The following is a 27,764-nucleotide window of genomic DNA, read 5'->3' on the forward strand; positions in this document are numbered from 1 at the left end:
CACCTAGCAGGAGAGTTTTGACATGATGGTGGGATGGATCGGGTGATTGCTGCCCTTCATTTCTACAGAGTCTTTTTGATCAGAACAAAGAAAACACTAAAAGCCAAAAGGGAAAATGGCGAACTATCCCAAAGGCAGACCTTTCAGAATGACAACCAACATCTCAACAGAGACTGTAAAAGCCAGAAAGGACGGGAGAGATGTCAACCTACACTACTACACCCACAAAAGTCTCAATAGCCATAGATGGAAAAACAAGGGATTCCAAGACAAAACCAAATTTAAGCAATACCTATGGACAAATCCACCCCTACAGAAAATACTAGAAGGAAAACTCCATCCCAAGGAGGTTAACTATATACAACAAAACACAAGAAATAAATAATTCCACACCAGAAAAAAAGGAAACACACACAAACACACACACATACTTACACCACTAAAATCAAAATAACAGAAATTAACATTGGTCACTAATACCTCTCAGCATCAATGGACACCTCAGCACCGATGAACCCAATGCTCCCAGAAACCACACAGGCCGACAGAATGGTTGTGAAAACAGGATCCATCATTCTGCTGCATACAAGAAACACTTTGTACTAGGTTGTGTCTGTAAGGGTATTTAGACCCTCTACAGTACAGAACGGGGTCTTTCCATCTCCCCGTAGTTTGGTGGACCCTGATGCGTCAGATTAATAAATTCCTTTGTTTTTGCATCGACTCTGGAGTCTGGTTCTCAATCGGGCTTCCAGGAACAGGCTCAGGCGATCACAGTCGAATAGTTCAGCTTCCTGGTAGCAGCTTTCCTAAGCCAAATGACAAACCTCTTGTATCTCTGACATGTCGGGGCCTCCCTGGCAATCCAGGTTTCGCCTTAACAGCTTCACACCACGGCCTCTCTAAGCTTCTATACAGGGCACTCACACACACACACACACACACACGACTGACCTCGGTGGCTTCCCAAAGCTGTGGAGAGAGAGCCCACAACCCATCCTTGTATCCTTCACTGTAAAGGCAGAACCACCTGACCAAAGCTGCCAAGTTCTGCTGCCAGCTGGGGCTGGAACATGGTCGCCTCGTTCAGTCACACCCTCAACAGCTCTCTTGTGTTGGTGGAGTTCCCTTCACTTCCTTAGCTCTCCTGGAACTCACTGTGTAGACCAGGCTGGCCTCAAACTCCGATGTCCCCCAGCCTCTGCCTTCCCAGTGCTGCCGTTAAAGGTGTGCACCAGCAAGCCCGGCCATAAGTTTCTCTTTATTCCTCTTCACTCTGATTCTTTTTTCACAAGTTGGTAGCTTAGCTGGGTGGGGTCTTGCGCTGATGTCACCACTCCCTTTATTCCACCTGGCATCAGGCTTTTCTTTATTCTGTTTACACTTCCTGGCCCTCTTTTTCCTCAGACTGTACCTTTTGTGTTTTTCCTTGCTCAGCCTGCTCCTTTTCACTATAGAGCTGCATAAGTGTGGCCACTGAGAACCAATCCTCACAGTCAGTGCTAGGCTGTCTGGAAATCTCTTCTGCCACAGCTGTCAACCACAACCCTTCAATTAGCCTCAGGCAGACATCAGCTGCGTTCCTCACCAAAACATCCCAAGAAGATGGATCTCTAGGCCACATGTTCATGTTCTCCTCTGCAACCTCTTCAGCCAGGACCCACAGTCACCCTCAGCACCATTCTCCTCCACACTCCTACTAGTGTGTGTGTGTGTATAGAAAACTTACAAGAGAAAGTTCTATTTTTTATGGTGCATGTCCTGAGCATTGAACTCAGAGTATCAGTTTGGTGGCAAGCACCTTCACCCTCTTAGCCATCTTTGCAGACCACTTGCATTGGTTTCTTGTACTCTCTTCGCAGTCCCTAAATCAAAGGTCCCAAAGGTGGGCCACTTCGAGCTACAGACAGTCATGAATCTATAGCCTTTTTAACTTAGTAACTTAGATTATGAGCATGCTCCCTAACTTCCTGAAAATGTTCCATCACAAGAGTTAAAGGGGTGGATGCAGTCTATGTCATCATCTCAGTCCAGTTCAACATACAATAATAAATGATAGACAGACAGACAGACACAATGGACAGACAGAAACTAAAACAGAACAACCCTCCTCTTGATTGGAGGCAAAACCAAAAGTAAGATGATGGCCTCACTTGTCGTCTGTCAGGTGATTTCAGGCAATGCACAGGGCATCAGACAGGAGACTGGCAGGTTTTTTGGAGAAAGACCAGAGGCTTGCTCAAGAGTGAGGGTGGGCATTGTCCAAAGGGCCCACTGTAGGTGGAAGGCCCTCAAGAGCAAGCAAGAGTGGACAGTGGACAGGGGATCCTGGGCTGCATGTTAAGTTAGGCTCAGTACTGTTTTCTAAGGTCTCTGGCACATACGACCTTCCTGAGGCGTGTTTTCCTTTTCAGTAGACTGACAGAACACGTGCGTTGCCTCTTTTTATAGTAATTCATTTACTTTTATTTTATATGCATTGGTGTGAGGGTGTCAGAGCCATTGGAACTGGAATTACAGACAGTTGTGAGCTGCCATGTGGGTGCTGGGAATTGAACCCGGGTCCTTTGGAAGAGCAGACAGTGCTCTTAACCACTGAGCCATCTCTCCAGCCCAGTGAAGTGCCTCTTAAAGGAGAAGATGCTTGTGTGCCTTTGTTCTTTGCCAGAAAGCTCCTGCCACATAGTATCTTATGTTCATCTTAGCAACTGAGAAAGGTAGTGGTTTCAGAGTTTTCTTCCCCTTCTGGTCTGGACCAGTCTTCTCTCTGTGATGCACACTGTTGATACTGTCCTCCTTAGGACTGTCTGCCCATAGGGAGGATTTGCATCTACCAAGGCCACTGTGTGGTATTCCTCTTGAGCCTGCCATTTGGATGCCATCTAGCAGTCAACTCTGAACCAGCAGGTGCAGATTCCTTCCTACAGATCAAGTACAAAACTGTTTTGATAACATAGACTTAAAAGTGCCTCACCTCAACTAAACTCTGGTTCCTTTATTTTGTTTTCTTGTGTTAGCATTTCAATAGGGTACACACATGCACAAACTCCTTAAATCAGATGGATGCATTTTTACTTTCACAGGTGGAGCACACCCACAGTGAGCACACAAATCATGACCTGTCTTCCCCCTCACACACACTTTGCTGTCACCTCCCTACAAAGAGCAATGCAATCAGGAGGGTGCATAGCCTCACACACATCTGGCTTATGTTCAGCACTGTTCTGGAGCCCATCTGGATGTCTCTGTTGATTCTGGCTTTGTTCCCACTGCATCTCACCCTGTTCTGTGGGGTCAACAGCATAACCTGTGTCCTCTAATGATCAGCCATCAGGCTGTTAGGCAGTGAGTAGCAGGAGCCCTCTCCCACAGCTTAACTTGCGTGGGCAGAGCACAGTGGTGTTAGATCACCACCGAGGTGAGGCTCTGAGCTGTGGTACTGATGTCACTGACCAACACTCCTACTTTCAGGTGGATGAAATCACATATTCTGTCCTGGACTTCAATGCCCAGCAACCCAAACGACCAACTTCAGCCTCTCCCTCTCCAAGACCCACAGAAACGGTTTTCTGCAGTTAAAAAAAAAAAAGGAAAAAAAAGATCCATCCTGCTGACCTCACTGCTGATGTAACATTCTCTGCCTCTCACTTTTTACAAAGAGATCTCTTTACTCATGGGATCACAGTGGGGTGGGATCTCTTGTAACACATATGCCTCCAAGCTGTCGCCACCATATCAGTCAGTGCCAACAAATAGAAAGGCATGGCAACGACTGGGTGTCCATCCGCTATAGTGTCCCAAAGAGACTTATGATTAATTTAGCAGTTAGAGGAGAGTAGGAAGAACAGTTCACTGACTTGTGCTCTGAGAAGGAAGGGCCAGGGGGTCTTGAGAGTAGCACTTGTAACAAAAAGCAACAAGTTGGGAGTCTCCTCATGCTGACAGAAATGGCTTTATGTTCACAGTAGCTTTGTGTTCAGACTCCTGGCACATAGTTTGCACCATGATAAAGAATAAACTGCAGCCGGGTGTGGTGGCACACATCTTTTTTTTTTTTTTTTTTTTGAGACAGGGTTTCTCTGTGTAGCCTTGGCTGTCCTGGACTCGCTTTGTAGACCTGGCTGGCCTCGAACTCACAGCGATCCGCCTGCCTCTGCCTCCCGAGTGCTGGGATTAAAGGCGTGCGCCACCATGCCCAGCTGGCACACATCTTTAATCTCAGCACTCGGGAGGCAGAGGCAGGCAGATCTCTGTGAGTTCGAGGCCAGCCTGGTCTACAAAGCGAGTCCAGGACAGCCAAGGCTACACAGAGAGACCCTGTCTTGGAAAAAAAAAGTGCAGACATGAACAGGGTACAGTTCTGCAGGTTTGGGGATACTTAGTTGTGTTCACCCAGTATCCTCTTTCTCTGCCCTCACTGCTGTAAAAAAACAAAAACAAAAGAAAAAAAAAAAAAAACAAGGACTCTACTGAGATTCCTCACAGGACACACATCAGCTAAAGAAATAGATCATTCTCTCATTCCTCATCACTCGGGAAATCAAACACAATCTGACTGACTACCCACGAATTACATGAGCCACTCCCCCCTTCTCTGGACCCTTACAAGCAGCACCTTCCACTTTGCTTCAGGGGCCTCACCACTCTTGAGAACCACACTGTGCTACATCCCCACAGCGTGAACAACAACTGTTAGCCATGCCCACACCACCTCAGTTAAACAAGGACAATTCCTGAACTGGAATGCCTTGGTTCTAGAACCAAGCTCTCTTGTTTCCTAGGTTCTTGCCTGGCCTCCCCGCCCGACCTGTGGCCCCGGGATGCCTGGCCACAGAGGACGGTCAGGGACCACCTGACATGATTTGTTGTGGTTGTTGTTTGGTTTTGTTCTGGTTTGGTTTGGTTTTTGGTCTTGTATTAGTAGTATTATGGTTGAGACAGGGTTTCTCCATGTAGCATCCAACACCTCCTTCTGGCCTCTAGAGGCACCATGCACATAAGTGCTTCACAGGCACACATGTGGGCAAAAACACCCACATACTGAAAATTTAAAAATAAATCTTTTTTTTTTTCATAGTCTAAGGTCAATGTTTACTCAGCTATCTAAACCAGCAGGGCTGTCTTAAGTAAGTGCTCTCCACTTGCTACCATTTACAAGGATTGGTTTAAAGGAACAAAGTATATGTCTAATCAATTTTTATTTTCAAGTGTTTTGGTTTTATTTAAGCTTTACCTAAATGTTATGCCAAAGTGTGAAGGACAAAACTAGAGTAAGTACCTTCTGGGTAGAACCCCATCGGGAAGCCTCACCCCTATGTGGACAGAGTGCTTACAGGGGACAATACTGGATCCTTACCCTTCAAAGTCAGCGAAGTTCTAGGGGACTGTAGCACATTTCTCAAAAGGTCCTATAGCTCTGGTCTACTGCACAGCACTCTGTAGCTGCTCTTTCTACTCTGTGGGTTCTTCTTTTTCCCACCCTCAATTCTCCCAGAGTCACTAGACAGACGAGAAAGAACAGAGGGGAGAAAGAGAGCTACTTGAATCTCATTTCTTTCTTCTTGTCTCTTCTCTGGGCATGGCCACTAACAGACCAACAACCGCCCGCCCCACCCGTCAGGCCCTTGCATTTACACAGACTCTGAAAATTTCACAGAACCCCAGATGTCATCCCAGCACAGAAGCCATCTGCAGCTGACAAAACCATGCCTCTGGCTAGAGCACAAGGTAAATCATAGTCAGCCTCTGCAGAGCAGCCCCACATCTCTATACCTAGGATTAAAATGAAAACATGTTCTTGGGCTGGAGAGATGGCTCAGGGGTTAAGAGCACTGACTGCTCTTCCAAAGGTCCTGAGTTCAATTCCCAGCAGCCACATGGTGGCTCACGACCACCTATAATGAGATCTGGTGCCCTCTTCTGGTGTGCAGGTGTGCATGCAGCCAGAACACTATATAAATAATAAATACCTTTAAAAAAACATATTCTTATACTGTTTTTTAATATAGATAATTTATTTTATTTTATGTGCATTGGTGTGGGTGTGTTAGATTCCTTGGAACTGGAATTTTAGACAGTTGTGAGCTGCCATGTGGGTGCTGGGAATTGAACCTGGGTCCTTTGGAAGAACAGACAGTGCTCTTAACCACTAAGGCATCACTCCAGCCCATAATTCTGTTTTTTAAAGATTTATTTATTTTATTTATTGTATGTGAGCACTTTAGCTGCAGAAGAGGGCATCAGATCTCATTATAGATGGTTGTGAACCAGTATGTGGTTGCTGGGAATTGAACTCAGGACCTCTGGAAAAACAGGCGGCACTCAACCTCTGAGCCATCTCTCCAGCCCTAATTCTGTGTTGTTTTTTTTTAAGAAACCAAAATTCTAGAATTCTCACTACACCACTGTCTCAAAGGACAAATGCTTTCCCCATTTATTTAAGTCTTCAGTTGTATCTCTTAAAATATACTGTTGTTTTGCTTAGGCAGATGAACATCACTCATTAAACATCTGGGAGATGTCTAAGTGGGTAAAAACATTTAATGAGCAGACCTGGTGACCTACACTCCCTCATGGTGAATAGAGAGAACCAGCTTCCAGGATTCCATTCTGACCTCACTACATGCTATACACACAACAACTATAATAATAGTAATTTTTTTCACTATTAACTTTAGTATGGTGGTACATGTTTGCATTCCCAGTACTCAAAAGACAGAGGCAAAAGGATTGCTACAAGTCTGAGAAGAGGCCAGCCTGTTGTACATAGTGAGTTCCATGTTTGCCAAGACTACACAGTGATACCTAAAGTCCTTAAAAACAACCACTGAACAGCTTCCTCTTTTAAACGTATTGGCATCTTCATCCTTGGGTAAATAGCCAGTGCACATCTGTGTTTCTTTACTAAGTGAGAAGCAGACATTGGTGATGTCTATGTAAGCCCCCTTTTCTGTCATGCAGGAAATTGTAATAGCCAATGTATGGTTTTGAGTATTGGTTTCATGATGGTGTAGCATATAATAACTCCAGATTTCAGTGGGCTTCAGAGAAGACTTAGAGCAACATGATTAATTAGCATGTACTAATGATTCAACACCTAAAATTTTGCTGAAAGTTCCTATCAGTGGAATTTATCTGACCTGTAAATGTTGGTCTTAAGACTATCCTTCAGCGAACACATCATCATTGACAATGGGATGACGCCTGAGTTCCCTAGTCAAAACCTAGGTCACATGGCTCCTGCTCCTGAGCCTCCGTGTGGTGTTAGAGAGCCCCCTGCTGCTTGTGTTGGCCGGTATTACTCACTTCCCTGTCAGCACCCTATAAAGAGTTAAAAGCTACCTCATTTCGGACCTATGTGGGCTGTTTAGGTGAATTCTTTTTTTTTTTCTTTTTATTATTTTATTCATATTACATCTCAATGGTTATCCCATTCCTTGTATCCTCCCATTCCTCCCTCCCTCCCATTTTCCCCTTACTCCCCTCCCCTATGACAGTGACAGAGGGGGACCTCCTCCCCCTGTATATGCTCATAGGGTATCAAGTCTCTTCTTGGCCACCTGGCAATATTTTAAATCTTCATAAAATAAGAATCATTAATTTTCTTTTTGTTAAAAAAAAAAAAACAGGCGGTGGTGGCGCACGCCTTTAATCCCAGCACTTGGGAGGCAGAGGCAGGTGGATCTCTGTGAGTTCGAAGACAGCCTGGTCTACAAAGTGAGTCCAGGACAGGCAGGGCTACACAGAGAAACTCTGTCTCAAAAAACAAAATTAAAAAGTTAAAGTTCTGAGCTAGGTGTGGCGCACGCCTTTAATCCCAGCACTCAGCACTCGGGAGGCAGAGGCAGGTGGGTCTTTGTGAGTTCTAGGCCAGCCTGGTCTACAAAGTGAGTCCAGGACAGCCAAGGCTACACAGAGAGACCCTGTCTAGGAAAAAAAAAAGTTAAAGTTCTGATGAAGGCTATAATATCAATAAACCTAAAAGCACACTGACTGCTTAGTGAGATAAGTCCGAAACAAAATGGAATTAATTATATGATTTATTTATTATATATTCATTGCACATAATAAAATATCAGACTGTACAAGTTCAAAGCTAGGAAGCAGATTCCGAGTTTGCAGGGACCATAAATCTTCCTGCTTACTGAGTGCAGGAAGCCTGATATGATGACAGTAAATTCTAAAAGTAGTACTGACAGAGGTGCAACCTTCTGGTGTAACTAATATCATTGATGGGTAGGTTTAAGTGGGTTTAACTACATTTCACATGATACACAGTAAAGCAGGTTTGAAGTCTTTTGAGAAAACAGATTATTATAAAACACACCCACACCGCTCAGATAATCTTCAGATTACCCAAGAATAAAGACTCTGTCTGACAGCTAACTGCAGATGCACCCCCCCCCCAGGATGGGGTCTTCTCCCTTAAGGCTCAAGAAACATCCTTAACAGCCAAGTGTAGTGGCACACACCTGTAATCCCAGCACTCGGGAGGCAGAGGCAGGTGGATCACTGTGAGTTCAAGGCCAGCCTGGTCTATAAATCGAGTCCAGGACAGCCAGGGCTACACAGAGAAACCATATCTTTCCCCCTCAAAACAAGACTTAGACTGTCCTTTGAAAGGTACAAGCACTCCTGATGTTCATCCTCTGGGTGCACTTCTCTGTCTACTCTGGACTACACTCAAGAACAACATAGTCCTTTCTCTACAATCTGCATATCCAAACTCTGAAGCCAGGTGGCCTTGTACCTGTCCTGTAGTCAGTTGGGGAAACTCTCAGAGTTGGAACATGGACAGCATTCCTGCTGCAATGGCTCATACTGGACAAAAGACTTCACATGACCTCCAGGGGGTGAAACACAAAGGTGGGGGGAGCAGAGACAGAGACAAACAGAGAAACAGGGGCAGACAGACAGACAGACAGAGACAGAGACAGAGGCAGGGACTGAATACGCAGCAAATGAAATCCCTGAAACATAAACCTGGCTGAAGCATAAAAAGGAAGCTGCAGCCCCGTTTTCACTGCTTGCCTAACAGACTGTGTTGGGTGTCTCTAAAGTACTTGCTACACACACACACACACACACATACACACACACACACACACACACACACACACTCTCCCTGCTTTGTCAGGGTAACCTGTGCTCTCCATTTCCTTCAAACATCACCTATAAGGAAAGAGAAAGAGGACAAAGCTGCTCAGGAAAACCAGAGGGGACATGAGCAGACCTGAGCCACAACTCAGACAATGAAGGACGAAAGGCATTTCTGGACCATCTCTGACAGTGGAGCTAAGATCTCCGGACTCCGCCCTGCCCAGGACACATGGGTCACCTCCTCCTACATAGCACATGGAGCTCCTTCTGACACAAGTGCCACTAAGTGTCTGTTCCTGGATGAGAGGCCAGGCTAGGAAACAGAAGACATATCCTCAAAGTACCAACAAATCAACTGACCCCTATCTGGCCTCCAGAACCATCTCTGTGAACTTCTTGCTGGGAGGAAATGCCACCATCCCAGAGCTTTTGGCTACACTGAGAAGACTAGGTGACCAGGTGAATTTCTGTCTCCCAGAAGGAAGTGTGCCTCTACATCGGGGGTGGGGGGTGGGGGGATGATGGGGACATGGGGGTGGGAAGAGAACCCTCTGTGTGTTGCTGACTGGTTAAGGCCAAACGACAGCAGAGTGGTGCTCCCCTTGTCCTTTCGGGGGGACAGGGTTTCCCATCAGCCTTACTTCTCAAGTGTTTTCTGGTGACAAGAAATTAAGAAATGAGTAAGAGGACAGGGACAAAAGGCAGGACTGAAAAGGGAGGGGAAGTATACTCCTCCCCCAGCTCAGGAGACCCTGAGAGGTGCTCCTGCTGGAAGGACGCTGAACTCACAAGGCAGCAGAGCTGACATCAGAGTGGCCGGCCTGAGAGCAGTGCTGGATCTGAAGCTCTTCTCCACAGAGGGGAACAGCGCCAGCAGCAGACACCATGCAGCCCCTCTCAGACCCTCCACACACAGGGAGCATCCTCCTGCAAAGATTCCTGCTCACAGGTGAGGGAGACACCCTCGAGTGGGCCAGAGGAGGAGAGGACCGAGTCCTGGTGGGATTTTTTGGAAAGGATGAGCTCCTGGGTACAGAGGAGTGCCGCTTACCTGGGGGCCTCTCCAGGTTTGCTTAGCTACGCCTTTTATAAAGCCCAGGCCTACCTGCTGGAATATAGCACTACTCACAGTGAGCTGGACCCTCCACAGCAACCAGCAATCAAGGAAATGCCCCCAGACATGCCCACAGCGCAATCTGGTAGAGGGGATCCTCAGCTGAAGTTCCTCCTTCCCAGCTGTGTCAAGACAACAGCTGGAGCTAACTATGATGATAGATCTCTCTCCTCTCTCCTAGCTTCACTTTTGACCTTCTAGAATCTATCCACCACTGACTGCTTAACTATTGAACAACAGCCACCCAAATGCTGCTGTCCATGATATGTCACAGAATCTCCAGAGCTTTCTCTGGTACAAAGAGGGAAGGGCAATGATCAGCCATCACATTGCCACATATAATATCCCAGGGCCTGCATGCAGTGGGAGAGAGACAATGTAGCCGAAAGGATCCCTGCTGCTCTGGAGCTTTACTCAGGACCATGCAGGATTCTACACCCTACTAAGCTTAACCAGAGTTCTTAGGAAGGACGAAAACGACTCTGTGACTTCCAGGTGCTGCATGGAACTACCTCACTTCACACACATACAAGATGGTCAAGCATGGACAGTGGCTACTGCCCCCATCCCCCACCCCCGTGCATTATGTCCCTGTGCCAAGGTTTGGCATAAAGTCCACGCAGTGGGGACAGACAGCTTTACATCAGAACAGTTCCCTTGCCCTCACCCTGCAGAGAAGAGAAGGTGTGGTGGGTAACCCAGCCCAATGGTCCCTTCCTAAAGAGCATGGCCTTCACACATCCCTGTAAGACTAGCTGAATAACCAAGTGTGGTGGCACACACCTATAATCCCAGCACTCTTGGAGGCAGAGGCCAGCCTGGTCTATAAAGTGAGTCCAGGGCAGCCAATGCTACACAGAGAAACCCTGTCTTACGGGGGGCGAGGCACGCAGGGAAAAGACTGCCAGAATGGTCCCTTAGGATCTTCACAGAGAAGCCCTGGCTCCAGACCTCACAGGTTCCTGACTGAGGATGACCCTAGGGAGCTGTTGACCATGGCTGGAACTTCCTTTATGAGCTGATTCGCTGGCTGCCTGAAGCTTGTGGTGCCCAGATCTAGTCACCACCAGTGTACTTCTGCTAAAGCCACATCTAAGCAGGAGTGTCTGGGCAGCTCCTTTTCTTGAGACTGTTGTGACGAGCAGACGGGCAAGTTCTCAGGCCATTGGCTAATGCTTTATGGGTTCATGAGACTCTATGGGAGGGGACGGGCAGAGGAAAAAGGAACTACTAGTAGCTCCTTTGTCCTTGGGGGTCCTGATGGCACATAGTAACAAATGCTGTTGATAGAAGGCAGTTCTCCTATCCCAAGGTCAAGTCACTGTGATCATTTAGAGGTTACTTTACATACCACATGGCTAGCCAACTATCATTTACTTGGGAAGTAGTAATGTAAACATGTTTTGATCCCAAGCGTGGGATGGGGAACAGACTTGTGAGAGATCAGGTGATGTTTATTCACTAGAAGTTGAACCACCTCGTGCAGGGGCTTGGTTTGTGCCAGCTGAAACACATCCCTGTACAGACTCTGAGAAGAGATATTCCCAAAACAGGAGCCTGAGTTTTTAAGGTCTTGGTATTATTTGGCTGTTCATCTCTCCACCTCGAGACACTCCTAGAGAGAACCGCACCAGAGAACACTTCGGGGCTCCAGGTTCCAGCTGCTGTTCCAGGTTCCAGCAGCAACTTTGGTTGAATTGCTGGTCTGCTGAGATCCTGCCAACTATGCCAGGGGAATCACTCCCAGGAACTGAGTTCAAAAAAGGTCTACTTCTCCTGTTCCCAAGAACCTCTTGTCTCTCCTAACTAGGGTAGGTGGGTTAGAAGGGAGGTATAAGCATTAAAGAACCTCAAATAAAGTAGGTTTGGAAAATGTCAAAGCCTACATGAGGAAACCAAGTCACAAGGAAATAGAGTTGCTGAATCAGAGTCCCACAAGACTCTGTCTCCAGGGACTAAGGCAGAGAATAAAAGAACACACCACATCATCCTTTGGCCTCTGCACGCACATAGGCAGAGAGACCCATACACATCCAAGTCTCTCTCTCTCTCTCTCTCTCTCTCTCTCTCTCTCTCTCTCACACACACACACACACACACACACACACACACACACACACACACACACACACACACACACGGTCCCAGGAAAGTCTCTAGTGTCACCATGTTCGCTGGAGAGCCCAACATATCAATGCACCAAAATGGTGCTTTACCATTTTGCCAAGATGGTGACCTGGGCTAGGATTGGCACCAGCCCTGCCTGCGCTGCGAGCACTGCCTCTGGGTTGGGCGCTCTAAGCATGATGGCAAGCCCCACCCTATAAACTCTGTCATAGAATACACTTTGGACTCGGTAAGTGAATACTGCCGCTGTGGGCAGCCACATCTATGACAATGACCCTGAAACACAGTTCAGTCTTAGGATCTACAGATGCTGTCACAAGGTCCCCTACTTGGATGTAGGGACTGCTACCCATTCCTGCCGCAGTATGTCTTGCCTATAAGCCCAGGGCCTAAGTGGTGAAGGAGGAAACCTCCTGGGTGGTCTCTAGAGCAGTTCAGCATCCCAGCCCTGTTTCTCAGTGTGTCACCTAAGCATGTCTTATATTAACTCCTCATATGAAAACACATTTGTGCTGGTGTGGCTCCATGGTCCTCTGTGTCCTGTGTCCCCATGACCAATGTTCTCTCTGTCCGATGTCTTCATTCCCTGAAGGCTCTCTGAAGTGGCTGTCTTACTCCACCCTTCTTGCCTATGCTTGCCCATCAGGATCATTTATGCTGTGCTTGCCAGTGACAGCTGTAAGCTCACAACATTCCAAGGAGGAGCCCTGCCAAGAGCCCTCTGCTGGTTCCCACACTGCCCTATCCCTCATGTGCTTCACAGCTGGCAAGACTTTTGCTATCCATAGATGGTTTGGTTTAAGGATTGAAAAATAAAAAAGGAAGAGAAGAAAGAAAGGAAGAAAAGAAAGAGGGGCTGGAGAGATGGCTCAGAGGTTGAGAGCACTGGCTGCTCTTCCAGAGGTCCTGAGTTCAATTCCCAGCAACCACATGGTGGCTCACAGCCATCTGAAATAGGATCTGATGCCCTCTGATGTACTCTGATACATAAAATAAATTTTAAAATAAGAAAGAAGAGAAAAGGAAGTTCACAAATACTACTGTCTTGAGATTTTCCTCTACATATCCTTTTTTTTTTTTTTCTATTTTACCATCTAGGAAATGATTAAAGATAACTCCTGGAGTCAAGGGCAGTGCATCGTGTTGATTTCTATTCTTTTTGTTTTTGTTTGTTTGTTTGTTTTTCAAGACAGGGTCTCTCTTGTGTTACCTTGGCTGTCCTGGACTCGCTTTGTAGTCCAGGCTGGCCTCGAACTCACAGCGATCCGCCTGCCTCTGCCTCCCGAGTGCTGGGATTAAAGGCACGCACCACACATTGGCTTGATTTCTATTCTTATTTCCTTCTGAAGTCCAAGCTTTCTTCCATTATCATGGAGAGCTTCCTTAGCCACCTTCAAGAACAGCAAGTTCTTAGATTCCCTTTGTGTTAGTTACACTCATCACCTTTGTACCAAAAACATCTGACAGAAGTCATGTAAGGGAGGAAAACCTGTTTTGCTCACAGTTTTGGTGGGAACAATCCATGGTCTTTTGGCCTCATATGCTTGAGTAACTCATCAGAGTGGCAGGACCATGAAGTGGCAGAACATCTCACCTATGGAAGACAGGAAACAGAAAGAAGGTGCCAGGGGCAAAATACCCTCAGGGACCCACCAGTGCTAATCTACTCCTTCCAGCTAGACCTCACTTCCTGAAGTCGCCACAACGTACCAAAATAGTGTCTCCTATTTGACAAAAAATGATGTCAAAATAGGGATCAAGCACTCAGCACATGAGCCCATCAGGGACATTTCGTATGGAAACAATACTACCCTCCCTTAGAAAATGCCCTTTACATGGCCTTCGTCCCTCAACTACCCCAGAGTGGTCATCCCTTGGGAGCTGTCCTTGGCAGATTTAGCTTTACTTCCTCTACACTTGCCCCTTTACAAGGTCATACTCACTTTGCCCAACATTCTGAATTCTTATGGAAAGACACCTGAGTGGCTATGATGTCACCTTGTAAGTGATCTTTCTTTAGATTTACATAGTCCACGTCCAGTTACCTTCAAGTAACAGCAGTGTATGCCCATGCACACATAGTGTGTCATAACCCCACCTCAGCTTTATATTTTTTTAGTTCTGTGTATCAAGTAACACAAAGCACATAAAGTGCTGTGAGATTCCACATGAAGAAACACGTCTATCTAAGGAACTACAGGAGCCTGGAGGGGCTGCCTCGGTGGTTGACCATTTGATTTGCTTGTTCAAGTGCTGGATTAAATCCCCAGCTCTAGGAGGAAAGAGAGAGAGGAGGAGAAAGAAAGGGAGGGGGGACTGGAGAGATGACTCAGGGTTAGGTTAGGAGCACTGACTGTTCTTCCAAAGGAAGAAGAGGAAGAGGGGGAGGAAAAGAAGGAGGAGGAGAAGGAAGAAGAGGAAGAGGAAAAGGAGGAGGAAGAAGGGGAGGAAAAGAAGGAAGAGGAGGAGGAGAAAGAAAAGGAAGAGGAGGAGGAGGAAGAAAAGAAGGAAGAAGAGGAGGAGAAGGAGGAAAGAAAGGGGAGGAAATGAAAAGAGAAAGGGAAGAAGGGAGGGAGGGAAGATAGCTGGTCAGAGTTGTCATTTCCCAGCCGGAGCAGAAGGGGAGGCGGCCTGATAACAGGGCTCCATTCAACAAGCTGCCTTCCTGGGCCACCAGCAGCTGTCTTCCCTAACAAAGCATCTCCCTAGACCTGAGTTCCTCAAGAAGAAGCGAGGGTGATAGCGCCTTCCTCTTTCCATGCTGCCAGCTCTCAAAGAGCTGTCCTCCTCCTCACCTCCTTAGTATTGGTTTCTGCACAAAAAACAGCAGTGATCTATGAACCCCCTTTTTCAGACTCTTTTGCTCCTGCATCCCCTCCCTATGCATACTGGGCCCCTCTACGCTCTCACAGACCACAGGACAAAGCAGAATAGTAACTCCGAGTTTTATTTGATTATGCAAAGGGCTCTGATCTTTTTCTCCAGTCCTGCTGGGTGGTCAGTCTCTGAAGATAAGTAGGGGGCATAAGAAGATGCTCCAAAGAGGACCTCGACTACAGTGCCCTGCACCAACACTCTCGGACTTCTCTAAGACGTTGATGACCTCAGTCACTCTGATGCTCCCAATGTGCTGAAAATCTGCTAAAAGCTTTTGTGACTCACGAGCACAGCCCATGATGAGGAAGGTAGTATTGAGATTCCCTATAAGGAAGAGAAGGAAGAATCAAGGAATCTCTCTACACGGCTCAAGAGGCCTGCTCCCTTCCAAGGGGGCCCTCATGAACCTGGTCACTTGCCCGCCCACCAGAGATTTGGATGCCAGGCGCCTTACCTGGTCTGACTTGGAATTCATGTGTCTAGCCTCCTGTACCCCCAACCTCATCTCAGGATCCCACCAGTCTTTGGGGTGTACAAAGACACTGGACACCATACACTGCATTTGATAGAAGTTCTTCTGCTCTCACCTGCCTGAAATTGTAAGGTGGAACTGTAACAGGAAGAAGCAGCGTAGGGGCAAGTCTCAGTGGTGACAAAGTTTGGAAGACACTCCTCTTCGTGCCGGCCCAGGCAGGTTGGACACTGTTTGGAAGAAGGTGCTGTGGACTTAGGTTGGTTGGCCTTGAGTCTCACAAACGGCTCCAGGTTGGTTAGATTGTTGCAGAGGTAGGACCTGCAGACGCGGCTGTAGGAGGCAACGGACACTCCAGGGGGAGACACCAGATAAGAGATTTGCGGAGAGTAAGACAGGGCCGGGGTGCAGCCTTTAAAACTCAAAATCGCTTTACTGGTCCCTGAAGAGCAGAAGATAGGAGAGGTCACTGTCACTGACCTAGACCCACTCAGGCTGCCCACTTCCCTCCCAGCCTCAGTACTATCCCTGTGTCTCCCCATGATGCTCCCTGCACCTTCATGGGGCCGAGAAGCCGGGGTCTTCACCTGTGTTTTCTGACCCTTCCTGCAGAAGCCCCTCTGCCACTCTCACTCCTGTGTACATCCCCACCCTTCCCCTCTCTCTCTCAGGTCGCCCCTCACAATTATCTGAGACCTACCCCATTCTTGTCAGTAATCCCTACTCCTGCCTATCGCTCCTTAACCTCCCCCAAGAGCAATCATTCCAAAGTAACTAATGTGCTTCTTTGGACTTGGTGTGCCCTCGAGGAATGTGAAGTGCTTCACAAACACACCTTTTTCTTTTGAGCATGTCGTAACGTTACTATCTAAGATAAATCAGGGCTACACTTTTATTATCAATCTGTATACACATGTATAACCCCAGTCCTAGGTGTTGGGAGCACAGCTAGGAAGGAGGACAAGCGCAAGAGTAAGCAGAAGGAAGTGCGTCACCTGTCTCAATGAACACCACCGTCTCCTCGCAGCCCTCTCTCAGGCTGCACACCATGCTCCTCAACAGAAGCCAATTCCAGTTTTGCAAGGTCACAGCTCTGAAGGTTGAAGCTGTCGCCTCATAGCACAGAAGAGCTTGGGTCCCTAAAGAGAGAATTCTTCCAGTCACCTGCCTCCCACAACACCTTCTTTTTCAGTTTGTTTATTGGTTGATTTGTTGTTATGTGTTTTCCCCCCAGGGGGTTGTTTTGTTTTCTGAGACAGGTTTTCTCTGTGTACCCCTGGCTGTCCTGGAACTTATTCTATAGACCAGAACTTGGAAACCACCTGACTCTGCTTCCCAGGGACTAAAGGGGTGGCCCATCATACCAGACTTTCCACATGACCATCTTAACCTCAGCATGCAGAAAGCCTGTCCCCTGACTGGATACTCAGCCCACCTCCCACCAGGGCATAGGTCCAGCCTCCCACACATTGGGGCCTTAGAGTATGCAGCCCCACAGGACATACAAGGCAATAAAGAGATGGCTTCTAAGAGGCATAGCAGCTGCAGAGATCTCAAATCCTGGGGCCGCATGGTTGTGTGTCAGGCTCCCAGATGTGACAGATCAGTCTGGAACCAATTTCAGATGGAATCTCAAGTTTGGTTCTTGTCACTCCCTGAATTCTCTGTCCACTTGCCTACAGGTCACTGTTTCTAAAGGAAAAAAAAAATGAGTGTGTCAGTTGCTGTGGTATGGGCTCCCTTGAGACCTTCAGTGACACGAGTTTCCCTTCTCTTTGGTCTCTCCTCCAAAATACTTCACACCCGCCATTTTCTGCTTTTCAAAGCAGGCCTCTCAGGGTCCTTACTAGGTCCCCCCTCTGGCCATGGTGCTGATCCAGACACTCACCCCACCATTTGTTACACAGGCTGTTGTTCTCCAGTCAAATGTCATGACATCAGAACAGCAAACTGAGCATAAGAACGTCGTGAGCCAAGCGTGGTGGGTCACACGTGCACACCTGTGGTCCCAGGACGCAGAAGACAGACCTAAGGCTTTTGTGATTTTGTTTGTTTGGTTGGTTGTTTGGTTTGGTTTTTCGAGATAGGGTTTCTCTGTGTAGCCTTGGCTGTCCTGGATTCACTTTGTAGACCATGCTGGCCTCGAATTTACATCGATCCACCTGCCTCTGCCTCCCAAGTGCTGGGATTAAAGGCGTGCGCCACCATGTCCGGCCTGACAGACCTATGTTTAAGGTCTGCCAGGCCAAACAAACCAGCAAACTCATTATATGAGACCCTATCTCAAATACGAAAAGCCTGTGAGAGAATAGATAATTAGCATATTCCTAAGTCCCTTTTGTTTACTAAGAAAATCAAAAAGTATTTAGAGCTGACCAATAACAACCATGATGCATCTCACTCACCCACAAGGATGCACATAAAATCTCCGAGAAACTAATGGGGTCTAGTCACAGTACTGCACCAACGTCAATTTCATGTTCATATATCATGACGACGTATGCCTAGAATTCCAACACTTGTTAAGGGGGAGTCTGGGGATCAGCAGTTCGAGATCACCTGGAAATAGATAACAAGTTCAGGGATAGACTAGCCTACATGAAACCTTTCATCAAACACAAACAAAAACTACACAAGACATGTAAGCTATACAAAGCAAACTGGCACAAGAAAAAGGGTAATGCTTTAAACCAAAAAGACTAAAGGTCTTCTTCAAATCGGCGATTTGAAAAAGGAAGCGAGCCTGAGCTAAGCCTATGCAGAAACTATCTCCACAAGAGTAAAGACGCAGGGTTTGGCAGGCACTTGAGGAGGGGTGCTCAAGCCTAACTAGAACCTGGAAAATGCAATGCTCTTGCAAACTGCAGCCTCGGTCCACAACTCTCGGGCTAACTGCAATCGGAAAGCTGGAAAAGAACAAGTGTCATCAGGCATGTGGTGATAAAGACGCTTCTACACCCTGCTGCTTACGGAGTGGATGGGGAAGGACATATGGGAACCCTGGGAAGAGAGGAATTTGGAGTTCCCATCGATGGCATCTCAAGCCTAGTGCAGGGAGAAGTCTGACAAAATAGTCACGTTGGGTTTATAAATACCCACTTCCAGTATAACCTACCTAACTACAATGAAAAATCTCTACCCTCTCATACATGAGAAGGCATCATTTTTATGATGGTGGGTTTAGGTAAGAGCACCACCCCTCCAGAAACTAAGGGAGTGCACAATTTGCAGGGAAGCACACCATGAACTCTCTTATCACACCACACCACAGTAAGGAGCAATTGATTAGACGAACAAGTGCAGCTTGGAGGTGGTGGTGCATGCCTGTAATCTCAACACTCCAGAGACAGAGGCAGGTGGATCTTTGTGAGTTTGAGGCTACCCTTGGCCACAGATTGAGTTCTGAGACCCTGTCTCAAAGAAAAGAAAAGAAAGAAAAAGAAAGAGCGAGCGAGCTGGACTGGAGAGATGGCTCAGCAGTTCAGAGCATGGACTGCTCCTCCAGAGGACCGGGGTTCAATTCCCAGCACCCACATAGCAGCTCACAACTGTCCATAACTCCAGTCTCAGAGGATCCAACACCTCACACAGACATACAAATACAGACAAAACACCAATGCACATAAAATTTTAAAAATTATACAGCTGGGCACTGGTGGCAGACACCTCTAATCCCAACACTAGGAGGCAGAGGCAGGCATATCCCTGTGACTTCAAGGTCAACTGGTCTGCTGGGAAAGTTCCAGGACAGCCAAGGTTACATGGAGAAATCCTGTCAAAACAAAACAAAACAAAAATGGGGCGTGCGTGGCGCACGCCTTTAATCCCAGCAGTCAGGAGGCAGAGGCAGGTGGATCTTTGTGTGTTCAAGGCCAGCCTGGTCTACAAACTGAGTCCAGGACAGCCAAGACTACACAGGGAAACCCTGTCTCAAAAACAAAACAAAACAAACAAACAAAAATGCCAGGTGTGGTGGCGCGCGAGCCTTTAACCCCAGCACTCGGGAGGCAGAGGCAGGTGGACGGATGTGAGTTCGAGGCCAGCCTGGTCTACAAAGCGAGTCCAGGACTAAGCCAAAGTCGTTGTCTCCAACTCTTGCGTTGTGATCTTGAACAGCTTGAACGAACTCTTCGCCTGTTTCTTCATTCACAGACACACACACACACGCACACGCACACACACACACACACAACCGTAGGGACTGTCCATCCCTTAGGGTCATTGTGAAACCAGGAGAACACCATCTGCTTAGGAGTTTCTTTCCTGCTCCCTCCTCCCCATGTAGAGCTCACCCTCTCCTTAACCCGCCATTAAGCCATCCCAACACCCCAGGTACCTTTCGCGGGCTTCAGCACACATCCTCTGCACAGCAAGCAGTCCAGCTGGACAGTGACTTCTGCCGCCTTCTTCAGCCTGGAAAGGACACAGGCACCGCGGGGATGCTGTAACGCAGCTGTATGCGGCAATTGGAAGGCTAAAGGTCCGAACTAGACACCAGACATGGGAGGGAAAACCAAGGCGGCCTAAGGGCCAGGCCGCAGCGGGTAAGGCTGCGCAAGCGCAGTGGGTCTGATTCAACGCCTCAGGCCCCTCCCCCCGTCCCCCCCTCCCCGCGCCGAGCCTGTGGTGTCTATGATGGGGCGGGGGGGGGGGGGGTAGGGGGGAGCAGGGCCAGCCTCGCTCTGGTTGAGGTCATTCGACGCCCCATTGGCTACCTGCTCCCAGGGTGAAGAACAGTCAGGCAAGGTAAGGAGGAGGGCAACGTGCGAGCGGGCGTGCGAGCGGGCGGGCGGGCGGGCGTGTGTGCGTGCATGCGTGAGACTCAACTCGACGCGCTATTGGCTGGTGCAGTTGTTGCCGTGGAGAAGTGGGCAGGAAGGAAAGGGGCGGGCCGTCAGTGGCGGAGCTCAACCCCGATTGGTCGCGCAGCGCAGCAAGGAGAGCCGTGCTTGAAGCTCATTGGCCCTTATATGAAGGAGCAGGAGGAGAAAAAAAAAAAAGCCGCTCGAGCCGGCCGTTCCTCTTCGCACCACTTTGTCGCCCTTTTCCTTGGGCCTTCTCCTGGCTGACTGTGATTCGGCTCCAGGCTCTGGTAATCACCGGTGGGCGGCATTAACATGATCCCTTCCCCCACCTCGCTCCCCGTCTCCTGAGGCTGGGTCCCCACCATGGCCTCCCCTTGGTGCCCCCTCGCGCTGCTCAACTCTTTTCCCCACCCCCACCCCCACCTCCTGAGCGCGGTCCTCGTGCCCAGCCCCCTCCCTGGGGCCCTGGAGCGGGAGGGGCCGCAGGCCCAGCGTTTGGGGGGTGATGGATGGCTCGCCAGAAGGGGGAGCACCCAAGTAATGGTTGCATGGGAAGGGACAGTGCATGGGGTACAGGGGTGTAAGTGTCGCGTGCATCAGGGACTACAGTGACTTTTCATCCAGTTGGATGCAAGAAAGAAAATGGTGTCCTGAGGAGAACACTTCAGGCCTACATCAGGACTTAGAATTTAGTGGAGACTCAGTAACCATTTGGGAAGGATTGTTGCTTTTTGTTTGGGGTTTTTAAGATATATTTATTATGTATACAGTGCGCATTAGATCACATTACAGATGGCTGTGAGCCACCATGTGGGTGTTGGGAATTGAACTCAGGACCTCTGGAAGAGCAGTCAGTGCTCTTAACCACTGGGCCATCTCTCCAACCCCTTGTTTTTGTTTTTAAGACAGAGTCTCCTGTAGCCCAGGGCAATCTTCAACTCCTAGCAACAGATACCTTCAACTGAGGATCCTCCTGCGCCCCCCCCCCCCAGAAAAACCTGTAATTACAAGCATGTGCCACCACCACACTCAGTCAGTTTTTGGTTTTGGGTTTGTTTGTTTGTCTTTGATAGTCAGTTGCCCAGACTGGCCTAGAACTCACAGTAATCCCCCTGCCTTAGACTCCCAAGTGCTAGAATGACAGATACAAGCCTGCATGCAAGGTTCAGTAAAACATTTGTTAAACTAATGGAGTCCGAGAAACTATCTACTGAACAGGTGGTACAGGCCAGTAATGTGTAATTTCAGTTATCCAAGAGGCTGAGGAAGGAGAATAATAGTTGAAGGCGACCATGGACCACTTATCAAGACCTTGTCTCACCTTGTCTCAAAAAAAAAAAAAAGCCTGGGTACATGTAGCTCAGTGAAGAACACTTGGCCAGCATGTGTTTATAAGGCTTTAGGTTCAATGCCCATTTTTAAAAAGCAAATGCTCTCTAGTAAAAATGGGACAGGAAATCTCTTGAGAATAAGATTGATCCTGGAGAGCACAAAAACAAAAACTGAGCCAGGCCGTGGTGACGCACGCCTTGAATTCCAGCACTCGGAAGGCAGAGGCAGGTGGATCTCTGTGAGTTGGAGGCCAGCCTGGTCTACAGAGTGAGCTCCAGGACAGCCAAGACTACACAGAGAAATCCTGTATCAAAAAACAAACAAGAGCTGGACTTCAACCCCAGCGCTCTGGAAGCAGAGGCACACTGATCTCTAGGAATTTTGAGTCCCACAAGGGCTACATAGAGAATCCCAGACCTGCCAGGTATACAGACATAGTGAGAACTTATCTCCAAATGTAATTATTTCTTTTTTTAAATTAAGGGAGCTGAGGAGAAGGCTCAGTTGATAGAGTGCCTTGAGCACATTCATGAGTACCTGAGCTCAGATCCCCACATTGAAGGCTGGGCAGTGATGTGATGTGCCGGAAACCCCACCAGTAGGCGTGGGGAGCTGAGACAGGTGGATCTCCAAAGCAATCTAGCTAAAGCCATGAGCCTCAGGTTTGCAAGAAGACCCTGTCTGGGGGGGAAAAAAATCAAAGTGGAGAGCAATGGAGGAAATCCATCTGATGTCAGCCTCTGGGCTCCACACACACACAGAAGCATCCACACACACACGCCTAGAACACACACCCCCAAAATCATAATGATGGCATACAAAGAACAGATTGAATTGGGTTTCCCGTGTGGGTCTTAGAATCGAGGGGGCCACATGAAGATGTTTTTTAAGGACTACTTAAATGCAAGGGAGTATGATAACAGTTGTTGGGGAAGGTGCCTGGAAAGCCCTGCTTGGTAGAATAAAAGTATAAGCATGCTTGGGGTGGGGGAGGGGTGATGCACGGGCGCATGTGCCTGGAGGTGGCATTTAGCATAACAAAGCATTCAGGTGAGCAAAAATGACAGGTGTTTGCACTGAATGGATAAGTGAGAAAGAAAAGGGTGGTTTCTGAGAAAGGTTTCGAGAGGATGATAGGAGAAGCGAGGGTGAAAGCTGGGTCCTGAGAGGGGCAAGATGGACAACCACAGATGTGTCTTCCTGAAAGCAGAGGGGCTGGTTAAGACAGAGCCCGTGTAACTGTCCCAACCCACCACTCCTGCCCCCAGATCCATGGACCCCAATGAACCGCCTGCTCTTCACCCCTGCTCTGCTGACTCTCCCCCAGCGGATGAGACTAGAGTGGCCCAGAGCACAGAGCTTATTCCCAGGAGACCTGTCAGTCGCTCTCCAACCTGTGCCCGCTGCCGCAACCACGGAGTCACGGCCCATCTCAAGGGCCACAAGCGCCTCTGCCTCTTCCAGGCTTGCGAGTGTCACAAGTGTGTCCTCATCCTGTGAGTGTGAGGTTAAGGAGAAGGGGAGGAGACTCTCCTCCCAAAGGCTGGCTTTTGACTTGCAACCCCCCTCCCCCACCCCGTTAGGGAACGTCGGAGAGTCATGGCTGCCCAAGTGGCCTTGCGTAGGCAGCAGGAAGCACAGCTGAAAAGGCACCTGGCTCAGGGACTGATGAAAGGGGCAGCACCTCTGAAGGCTCCCCTTCGTGTCAAGAAGGGAGCCATCCGGCCAGGGCTCGCCTGTGAGTGGCTCTGGGAATGGGCCAGGGGTTTGGATGTAGTAAGTACAAGGACAGGCCCTGGCCCAAAGCTCAGTCAGTGTGTGGCTTGGGCAAGGTGTTTCGCCTCTCTAAGCCTCATCGTCTCCAGTTACAAAGTGTGCTCAAGGGGGCTGGAGAGGTGGGCCAGCCATCATCAAGAGCGCCCTCTGGCGGGGCACCTCACAACGCGTGCCACTCCAGGTCCAGAACCTGCCCCCTTGTGGCCTCAGCAGGTACTGTACAGGCATGCATGAAGGCAAAACATGCATGCACCTAAGAACAAATAAATGTTTATTTTGAAATGTGGGTAAGAGTGAAGGGACAGCTGGAGATACAAAACGGGGTGTTGAGGACGACGGTGAGACGGCTCAGGGTAAAGGTACTTGCTGCACAAACCTGGCGACCTGAACTTGACCCTCAGAGCCTACATAAAGGCAAAAAGAGAGAACTAGCCCCTCAAAAATGTCCTATGGCCTCCACGTGCACGCCATGGCACCCAAACGCAATAAGACATTTTTTAAAGGAAAGATAATAGAGGAGTGGAACATAGTGAGCATGTCTATAAACCCAGCACTGGAGGGAGGGGAGGCAGCCAGCCTGGGCTACCAAGCTACCAAGGACGAGGAGGAGGAGGAGGAGGAGGAGGAGGAGGAGGAGGAGGAAGAGGAGGAGGAGGAGGAGGAGGAAGCTGGACATGAAAAGAAGGCAACAGAACAGGTATGGTAGCATGTGGGGGTAGAGGCAGAAGGATCAGGAGTTCAAAGCCAGCCTGGCCTTCATGAAAAGAAAGGAAGGAAAGAAGAAAGAAAAGGAAAGAAAGAAGCCAAAGGGAGATGAAATGTAAACTTAGCTGAACTAGGGGTAGGATAAAGGTCAAGAAAAGGAGGTTGCTGGATCTTTCCCTGGCTCCTCACAGCTGGAAAGGAGAACATGGCACCCCAGCCTCAGAGCCCCCATGGAGCAGTCCCACTGGTACTGACACCCCCTGGGAAGGTAAGGAGACCTGGGTCCTGAGGGGATGGCTCCTGGCCTCACTCCTGCTCAGACTGCTTCCTCTGTGCCTTCTGGGTCCCAGACCCGGCCCTGACTCATGACGTGCTCTTCAGTGAGTCACCTATCGCCTGTGCGTGACTGAGGTGGAACTTAAGAGCCGCCTCAGTCTCTGTCACTCGCTCACCCTGGAGCATGCTCACTTCTCCAGGCTTGGCCTCTACCCTTGCAGGAGAACTACGGGCCTCTGCTGCTCGGCCGCCCGCCTGAAGCCTTGCCTTTGCCCTGGACTCCGGTGCCTCCTGGGCCTTGGGGCCCTGGGCACTGGCTGCCCCCAGGTCTCACAATGCCACCTCCAGTGGTGTGCCGCTTGCTGTGCCAAGAACCTGCTGTTCCTCTACATCCTTTCCCTGGTAAGAGGTCAATTCGCCTTTTATTCGACAGATATCTGAATGCTAGGTTGCCACTGTGAAAGGGAGAGTAAAGGGTCACAAGTGGGTAGGGGGACACAGTCGTGCCCTCTGAGCCCTGTACAGTCTGTGTTCTCTTTGCTTCCTAGGCTTTGACCCTGGCACCTCTCTCCGGCTGCCCACTCATGGGACCCTCCCAGCCTGCCCAGGATCTCGCTCAGTACTGACGGCTCCACTCTCTGGAGAGCCCCAAGGACCCCCTAACCTGCCTCACACGTAAGTAGGAGCACAGGAGGATCTGTGTTCATCCTGAGCTTAGGTTTGTGCTGCAGAGCAGATAATACAGAGGAAGAGTTCCAGGCCAAGCATGATGGTGGTGCACACCTGTACTCCCGGCACGTGGGAGGTGGGGCCAGGAGGCCAGGGCTTCAGATGCTTGTCTCGAAAAAAGGGAAATGGTTGCAGACCAACAAGTGAGCAGATCCCTACTGTTCCCTAACTCTGAGGCTTTGACGGCTCGCCTGTTATAAATATCAGTAATTTCTAGCCGCTACTCATCTCGGGTTATTATAATAATTAACACCTAGTGCAGGCCCTGGCCTTAAACAAAGAGTGGTTGCTAACTCTTCTGAAAGAGATAGGATAGGATAGGGCTGTCTGATGACACAGAAGGCCACAGTGGTAAGGCACAGCCCCCATTTGAACAATCTTCCTGAAGGTGGAACCCCTCGGGGAACAGGAAGCCGGGCTAGAAAAAGCGGCTGGTGGAGCAGTCTGCAATCCAGGTCCCACTGAACAACGGGAACCTGTGATTCCCTACTGTCCTTCAATAGCCTAGGAGGGGAAAGCGCATGGAGAGTTTCATTTTATAGAGAGCAAAGCAGCCAAGACAGTGAACAAGACTTACCACAAAGTCCAGTGGCCAGCCAGGCTCTCCAGTTCCCAGGTCAGAGCAGCCACCCACTTCCTGTGTCTCTCTCTTTTTTCCAGATGTTCAACTCTGATACTCCAGTCCTGTGGTACCCCAGACTCTCTTCTGCTACAGCCACAGGTCTTGGGAAAGAAGTGACACCCAAGAGCCTGGGCGGAGGTTAAATCTGTAAAAGGGGAAAGCAAGGGACTTGTAGGGTGGGCAGGAGTGGGGGTTTCCAGTCTGTTCCTCTCCCTTGCCTTTGCAGGCCCCTGGGGCCTCTTGCCTGGCCTGGACATCTGGCCCCTCAGAGCGGCAGCTGCAGCGAGAGGCAGCTGAGGCCCTTGTAGGTCTGAAAGATTCATCCCAGACTCCCCGCCTAGCCCCATCTGTCCCCCCAAACCCTGCCTGGATCTCTCTGCTCCACCCCTGTGGCCCACCAGGTAGCCTTCCTGAGAAGAGACAAGAGTGGTTGGGAAAAGTCAGCTGCCAGCATCAGCAGGGCTCACCAGAGCGGACAGGCACTAGTCCAACACCCTCAGGCCCAGGCCCCCGAGTGTCTCGGCCTAGCCTCTGAGACTGCGGTTAGACATCGGCCAGTGAGTCACTCACTCCTGACCAGTTTTGTTCTGAACGACAAATGTCCAGTGTCTTGAGAAGTAGAGACTTTCCAGGAGCTCATGTAGCATAACACTGCAGAGCCTGTCTCCTGACCCTGGCTTCCTGCTCCAGTCTAGAAAGGGACTGAAGTACCAGGGTCTGGACTGGAAGAACCAGTAACTGTTCTCAAGAAGCTTCTGTTCTGGCTGGGGAACCTGGAAACCCTCACAAGGCTCCATAGCAAGAGTGGAAGAGCTGTGAGGAAGGAGAAAGCTCAGTGGAACCGAGACGAAGACTCAGGGTGTCCCTGTCCAACGGTCTAGAGCAGCCGTTCTCAACCTGTGGGTCTCAGACCCCTTTAGGGATCAAATGATCTTTTCAGCCTGGTCACCTAAGACCAGACCATAGCACAGTAGCAGCATTACCATTATGAAGTAGCAACAAAAGTAATTTTATTGTGGGCGCAGTCACCACAGCATGAGGACGGTTGAGAGCCACTGCTCTAGAGGATCTGCTGGGAGCAGGAGAGAGGAGGCTGGCAGAGTTCTGCGAGTCTGGCCCAGCCACTGTGCAGAGGACATGGATGCTCTGAGACAGGCCGAGCACGGTAGCTTTGGTGGAGGAACTGGAGAAAGCAAGACTGGAGGCAGGAACACCACAGAGAGTCCATGGGGCGCGGGAGAGTGACAGTCAGTGAACGGGATCTGACCTGGGCCTGCCTCTTCCTGTCCACCCACAGCTCCCCCTGGGGGAAGAGGATTCCAGCCTGTTGGCCCCCCTCTCCGGCCCAGTCCCACTTCCTCTGTCTCTCTGCATATTGGGCGCCTGGGATCCATCTCCCTCCTGAGCTAGAAAGCAGAGGTGGAAGCTGCCTCACCGAACCAAGAGATGACAGACTGCAGGCACAGCATATTTGGTATTTTATTTGAGTTTTGCATGGAATTTAACACAATGCTAGCTTCAGCCTTTTTTTTTTTTTTTTTTTTTTTTTTTACCATTCAGGTTCCTTTTGTAGTGTGGGTACTTCCTTGGCTGAAGGTGGATATTCTCACAACCCTCTTTGAATCCTAAGTCCCCAATAAAAGCAGTTGGGCAGTTTAAGATGACCCATATCTAAACACATGTTTGCATGAGTTTATGTTCTATATATGCCTGTGTGCTCATGTCTGTCTCTGCATGTGAAAAACACAAGAATATGTATGTATGTAGGTTTCTGTAAGCAAGAAATAAACCTTTGCCATTTAAGCCATCGAGATACAGAGTTTATTATCA

General features: G+C 49.1%; 2 protein-coding genes across 17 annotated transcripts; one reads left to right on the forward strand and one right to left on the reverse strand.

Moving 5' to 3' along the window:
• Positions 1–2,493: 2,493 nt before the first annotated feature.
• On the reverse strand, positions 2,494–26,440 carry LYPD4 (LY6/PLAUR domain containing 4). 10 transcript variants are annotated; one of them, XM_084770882.1, is made up of 8 exons: positions 26,402–26,440; positions 25,890–26,079; positions 20,026–20,102; positions 18,095–18,248; positions 17,195–17,381; positions 16,685–16,828; positions 15,805–16,131; positions 15,269–15,541 (listed from the first exon to the last, which is right to left on the reverse strand). In XM_084770882.1, exons 5-8 carry the CDS (start codon positions 17,259–17,261, stop codon positions 15,339–15,341), a joined length of 741 nt encoding a protein of 246 aa, XP_084627008.1. In that variant the 5' UTR covers positions 17,262–17,381; positions 18,095–18,248; positions 20,026–20,102; positions 25,890–26,079; positions 26,402–26,440; the 3' UTR covers positions 15,269–15,338. The 10 variants fall into 10 exon arrangements, 8 of the variants coding, with proteins under 8 accessions (XP_084627011.1, XP_084627008.1, XP_084627006.1 ...); XM_084770880.1 differs by having other exon boundaries at positions 20,026–20,176; XR_014777079.1 differs by lacking the exons at positions 15,269–15,541; positions 25,890–26,079; positions 26,402–26,440 and adding exons at positions 2,494–2,921; positions 13,843–13,934 and having other exon boundaries at positions 20,026–20,279.
• DMRTC2 (DMRT like family C2) lies at positions 20,638–27,539 on the forward strand. Of its 7 annotated transcripts, XR_014777077.1 has the most exons (11): positions 20,979–21,031; positions 23,095–23,322; positions 23,410–23,564; positions 24,499–24,575; positions 24,805–24,985; positions 25,132–25,258; positions 25,973–26,033; positions 26,161–26,238; positions 26,336–26,491; positions 27,232–27,394; positions 27,495–27,539. XR_014777077.1 is itself a non-coding variant. In XM_084770873.1 (10 exons), the coding sequence occupies exons 2-10, from the start codon at positions 23,099–23,101 to the stop codon at positions 27,337–27,339; spliced, it is 1,167 nt and encodes a 388-aa protein (XP_084626999.1). In that variant the 5' UTR covers positions 20,638–20,781; positions 23,095–23,098; the 3' UTR covers positions 27,340–27,539. The 7 variants fall into 7 exon arrangements, 5 of the variants coding, with proteins under 5 accessions (XP_084626999.1, XP_084626998.1, XP_084627001.1 ...); XM_084770873.1 differs by lacking the exon at positions 20,979–21,031 and adding an exon at positions 20,638–20,781 and having other exon boundaries at positions 27,232–27,539; XM_084770872.1 differs by having other exon boundaries at positions 20,980–21,031; positions 27,232–27,539.
• The last annotated feature ends 225 nt before the right edge of the window (positions 27,540–27,764 follow it).

The sequence above is a fragment of the Acomys minous genome, assembly GCF_964271855.1.
Source record: "Acomys minous genome assembly, chromosome: 20".
Classification (NCBI taxonomy): Eukaryota; Metazoa; Chordata; class Mammalia; order Rodentia; family Muridae; genus Acomys; species Acomys minous.

Coding starts and splice junctions, on each gene's coding strand:
- DMRTC2 (XM_084770872.1), top strand. CDS start 21,000: ATGGATGGCTCGCCAGAAGGGGGAGCACCCAA. Junction 25,259..25,972: donor CCCCCTAACCTGCCTCACAC/GTAAGTAGGAGC, acceptor TCTTTTTTCCAG/ATGTTCAACTCTGATACTCC. Junction 26,034..26,160: donor CTCTTCTGCTACAGCCACAG/GTCTTGGGAAAG, acceptor TTGCCTTTGCAG/GCCCCTGGGGCCTCTTGCCT.
- LYPD4 (XM_084770884.1), bottom strand. CDS start 17,261: ATGCGGCCCCAGGATTTGAGATCTCTGCAGCTGCTATGCCTCTTAGAA. Junction 16,132..16,684: donor GGTGGTGTTCATTGAGACAG/GTGACGCACTTC, acceptor TCTGCTCTTCAG/GGACCAGTAAAGCGATTTTG. Junction 15,542..15,804: donor CACCTTACAATTTCAGGCAG/GTGAGAGCAGAA, acceptor TCTTCCTTATAG/GGAATCTCAATACTACCTTC.